Source organism: Acartia tonsa, chromosome 2 (genome assembly GCF_053477335.1).
Source record: "Acartia tonsa isolate MP-2025a chromosome 2, ASM5347733v1, whole genome shotgun sequence".
In the NCBI taxonomy this organism is placed as follows: domain Eukaryota; kingdom Metazoa; phylum Arthropoda; class Copepoda; order Calanoida; family Acartiidae; genus Acartia; species Acartia tonsa.
Window position 1 is genome coordinate 50,539,529 of NC_137261.1, and position 4,678 is coordinate 50,544,206.

The following is a 4,678-nucleotide window of genomic DNA, read 5'->3' on the forward strand; positions in this document are numbered from 1 at the left end:
CACGGCCAAATTGTGGCCGTTTGGCGACGGTTTAACGCTGAAAATTGGGAAAATAGAATGTTCAAAATTCGTATTCAAGTATGGTTTAACTTCTGAACTATTAGACCACAGCCTCATTGACTACTCCTTAGTTAGACAGAATGGCAGCACCGTAAGCCTCGAGGATCTAAATACAATGGGTTTCACAGGATTCTGTTGTCGAGTTTTTATTCAACCTGTCTCGGTCAGCAAAGCTAAGTTAACAGTTCTGTTGTTTCCCCTACCTGCTGAGCAGCTAACTAGCGATCACCCACTGGCCAAAGATCCTGGGTTTCCAGGGATTGCGATACACAGGCAAGAAATAGACCTGAGTTTAAAGGCTGCGGCGATTTTTGATAAACGAATGGGCAGCCCGATAGTGCCCGCTATCCTGCCAGGGAGCCCGCTTAAAACCGGTCAATCCATACCAAAGGGTGCAGATAACCTCGCGAAAATGTCGGCAGTGCTGAGATGTGTGACAGTGCCAGAGTGTAAATCCAATTACAACGGTCTGGCCGAACGCTGGGAGGCAATAACCACTGGCGGCAAGGCTAGCTTGAAACTGAAACAACCTGACGTATTGTGGCCGGAAGCCTCAGCCGTTGACGCACAGTCAGGTAAAAATAAAGTCCTTATTGGTTCCAGTAAACTCGTGATTTAAGAGAAAATTCTGCTTGTATTACTATTTAATATAAACGCAATTTGATAATATTTAGCACACATTGTACTTAAACTTTCTCAAGATTTTAATATTAAATTGATATAAACTAGAAACTATCCTAATATTGGTTTGATATTGTATTGTTTATACACACTTATATTTTGGGTGCGGAGCACATTTAATATTATATAAAGTTTATCTCTATAATATTATCTAATTGAGATTTTTATGTTTTATTCGCTTTTATTACAGTAGTTGATAGAATAGATATTACCCTAAATTGAGGGTAAAACAAATATATATTGAGTAAAGGAAACAATTTTAAACAAGGTCAAATGCATCCTTAAGTCGCGAAGATTCTACGGTGACGGACTGATGGGGAAAGTTACAAATCAGACATTATCTAATTAGAGAAATTTCTACCTCACAAAATTCTATAAATGGTTTAGTTGTGTTATCTAAAATTATGTTGACCCCAAAGAGGTAGGGGGGAAGGGGGGAGACGTGAAAGTGACAAAAGATACATACAGCTGTGCCTTTATTTTAAACAAGGGTCGGGAATTCGCACGGGGTCTTTATTATATAAATAAGTTTGTTATATAAAATTTTATCGTATGGGAGTAGCGGTGGGGGGGGGGGAGGGGGAGGAAGCTAGTAAGAAAAAATATACATATAGTTATACACTTATTTTACTATAGGCCAGGAAATCTCATTTCTCTGAGCATTTTTAATAGTAAGGGTTAGACGGAGAGGAGAACAACATATTATTTCGAATTTTAGAGTTTCCTTTGCTGCTATGAATTGTGAAAAAACAATGAACTGATTGTTTTTCTTTTACTTGTTCTGAAACTGTAACGAAATTGGTTACATTTGTTTTAAAACTTACAGATGAATAATATAACATTTTAAATAGTAGAGGTCTATTTTTGCTGTTATGATTTTTTAAGGAAACAATAAACTGATTGTTCTCTTTTTATTAATTGTATAGAAACTGTAACAGAGTTGGTTACATTTATTTTAAAACTTGATTTGTTTGTTTTCATTAGTTTGTGACAAGTGTCGACTTGAACACCTTAATTATTTATTGATTAACCATGAAAATACTAAATAGTGGATTTAAAAGATTTAAAGATTAAAAGATTTTAAAAAAATTTGATAACTGTAATGTGCATTTATAAGAATATGCACTAACATTATTATTTGATTTATTGCTGGGTTTAAATTAAAATGTTTAATTTCACATTATAATCCAAATTTAAGAATAAATCTCATTATTTTATTACAGATAAGTTCAGTACTAAAGGGAAGAATTTACCTAAGAAATGCATCAAGGAGAAAAAATACGGACCAAAAGGATTGTACAATCTTAATTCGTTAGAGCATTTGAATATACCTGCAAAGTTAAAATGCATTCTAATAGATCATGCAAACCATTCACTAGCCGTTAGAACTTTGAATACATACAAATCAAGTCTTAAAATGTTGTCAAAATGCTCAGACGAGCTAATGTTTTCTTATGATTTCCCTCTGAAAGAGGAAACAATTTTAACTTTTATTGCTTGGTGCCTAGAAAAAAGAAACACCGCTAGTACAATAAAGTCATATTTGTCAGGGTTAAGGCAAGCTCATATTGCATTAGGCCTTAAGGGTCTAAACCTTAATACTGACTTAGTGCATCAAGTGCTAACTGGGAGTGCAAATATTGCTATAAGTTCAAAGTCTAATAAAAAAAGAGTCCCATGCACGTTAAATATTCTGAAACTACTTAAAGCCGAAATCAAAGCCTCTAGTTTATCTAACAGCATGCAAATATTGGTTTGGTCGGTTTGTTGTATAGCTTTCTTTGGAGCTTTTCGCATGGCTGAACTGTTAAGCAAACGAACATCATGTTACAACCCAGATTTTACTTTGCTAAAAAAGGACGTTAAACTTTTGGACACTATTGGGTCAGATAGAAAATGTTTGCAGTTTAAAATAAAGAATTCCAAAACAAATAAAACTGGTAAACCAGAAATTGTTGATGTTTATGCAACAAATACATCAGTGTGTCCAATTAAAGCTTACATAAAACTTCAAGTTATCACTAAAAACTCCCCGCCTGATGCTCCAATGTTTTGTGGGAAAGATGGGAAGCCTTTAGTTTTAAGTCAGCTGAATAAACTTCTAAATAAACTTGTCGGAAAACAAATTCAAGGCGGAAAGTTGACAGGACACAGCTTTAGAGCTGGGCTAATCTCAATGTTTGCGAAATTAGGGCATAACTCTCAAGAGCTTAAACAGATTGGGCGTTGGTCATCCAGGGCCTATGAGAGTTATATTAAATTAGGCAGAACAAATAGACAGCAAATAGCCATAGCTTGCAGCAAAATTGATGCTAAACTGTAATTTTTATGTATTTTATATATATTTCAATTTGTCTAAATTGTTATCCTTATTTCAACAAGTTACTGTAATTGTAACATATTCATAAAAAGACGCCCACCAACTATTATTGTAATTGTAACAAAATGCCTATGTGGATTGTGTGCTTTTTATTATCTTATTGAATCCTAACAATAATTTTGTACATATTGTTTTATGAATTGACAAATGAAATTTGATAAATACAATTTATTTCAGACGCTAATTCTGAATCCCATGACGATGTACAGCTGTCTGAAGATGAGAGCATCAACACTTTGAGGAGAAATGCGTGTTTAGACATGGATATTGAAGGTAAAATGCGTTAGTTGTAAAAGGGGGGGGGGGGGGGAGCGTAAAGCAAAATGTTGGATTTTAGATTTATCTGTGCTACAGTATGGACAGCACGAATTGAATAATAGGGCACAAATGTGATTTGAAGTAATTGTAAAGTATTATTATAGATTTCTGCTCTGATAAAATATTAAATTATTGGTCAATTTTTAGAGTACTATATAATTATTCATTTGAATTCGATGATTTCAATTATGGTGGTGCTTGATGAAGTTTGATAAGATTTATTTCTTATGTTAAAATATGTTTATTTGTAGATAATGCGGATAGCTCTGCCAATAAAAGTGAAAATGAATGCCACAGTGCTGTTTCTTCAAATGGTAATTATTTTAATTAGCTTAAGTTCGTTTGAATTACCCTAGTAAATTTACATTTAACACAGTTTATTTTGCAAACTATTTATTTCGTTAATTCCAGAAACTAGTATGACTATTAACTAGTAATTTATTTGTGAACAAACAAATAAGTGTTTTGAATAAAAGGAATAAAATACATAAGTCTAATATTTGAGAGTATTAGTTGGCATAAAGTTAATTCTTAACTTAATTCTTAATAAATATTTACTTCATATTTAGTAATTAAAATACTTACTAAGTTGTACATATGTTTAAGTTTGGTTTTGTTGTTTTCCTAATTAATGGCTCGAACTGGTCATTGTTTATAGAATTTATGGAAGTCATAATATATTTTAATTATAAAATAATTAAAATTTATAATTTAGAGGAAGACTTCATACCGGTGAAAACTAAGAAGCGTCCAAAAGCTCCGGCGATGATTCATAAGCCGACCAAGAAACAAAGGTAGGCAGATTTTTGTTAAGCTATTTTTGTTTTAGACAAAGTTGTATATTGTTAACAACTTAAAGTAGAAAGGCAATTTTTTGTTTGAAATCTTGATAATATTTGCTATTACAGGCTTGTGCAATAGTACATGCAAGAGCTAGGGAGTAAATGTACATTTATAAAATACTATACTTGCCATTGAAATGTCAAATGTTAAAGTTAAACCGTATTGTGTTTAGTTCGGGTGGATAAATAATATATTTGAGTCTTTATAATAAACAATTCCTGGACCTAAATACAATTTGGCTCATAACTTGTTTACTACTTATTAAGTATGAGTGTAAAATACTATTTGTCGATATTTCTTTGTTTGGTTTGTTATTTACATACCCTTTAAAGTTTAATTTTGAGCTACTGGTTTTGTTAAGAAATCATTATAACTGTTATTAAGGGAGTATTGTTT

General features: G+C 32.4%; 1 protein-coding gene across 1 annotated transcript; it reads left to right on the forward strand.

Annotated features, from left to right (window-relative positions):
* The first annotated feature begins 339 nt into the window (after positions 1-339).
* On the forward strand, positions 340-4,262 carry LOC145312848 (uncharacterized). Its single transcript, XM_080152083.1, has 4 exons — positions 340-635; positions 3,299-3,394; positions 3,691-3,753; positions 4,155-4,262. The coding sequence occupies exons 1-4, from the start codon at positions 383-385 to the stop codon at positions 4,235-4,237; spliced, it is 495 nt and encodes a 164-aa protein (XP_080008209.1). The 5' UTR covers positions 340-382; the 3' UTR covers positions 4,238-4,262.
* Positions 4,263-4,678: the final 416 nt, after the last annotated feature.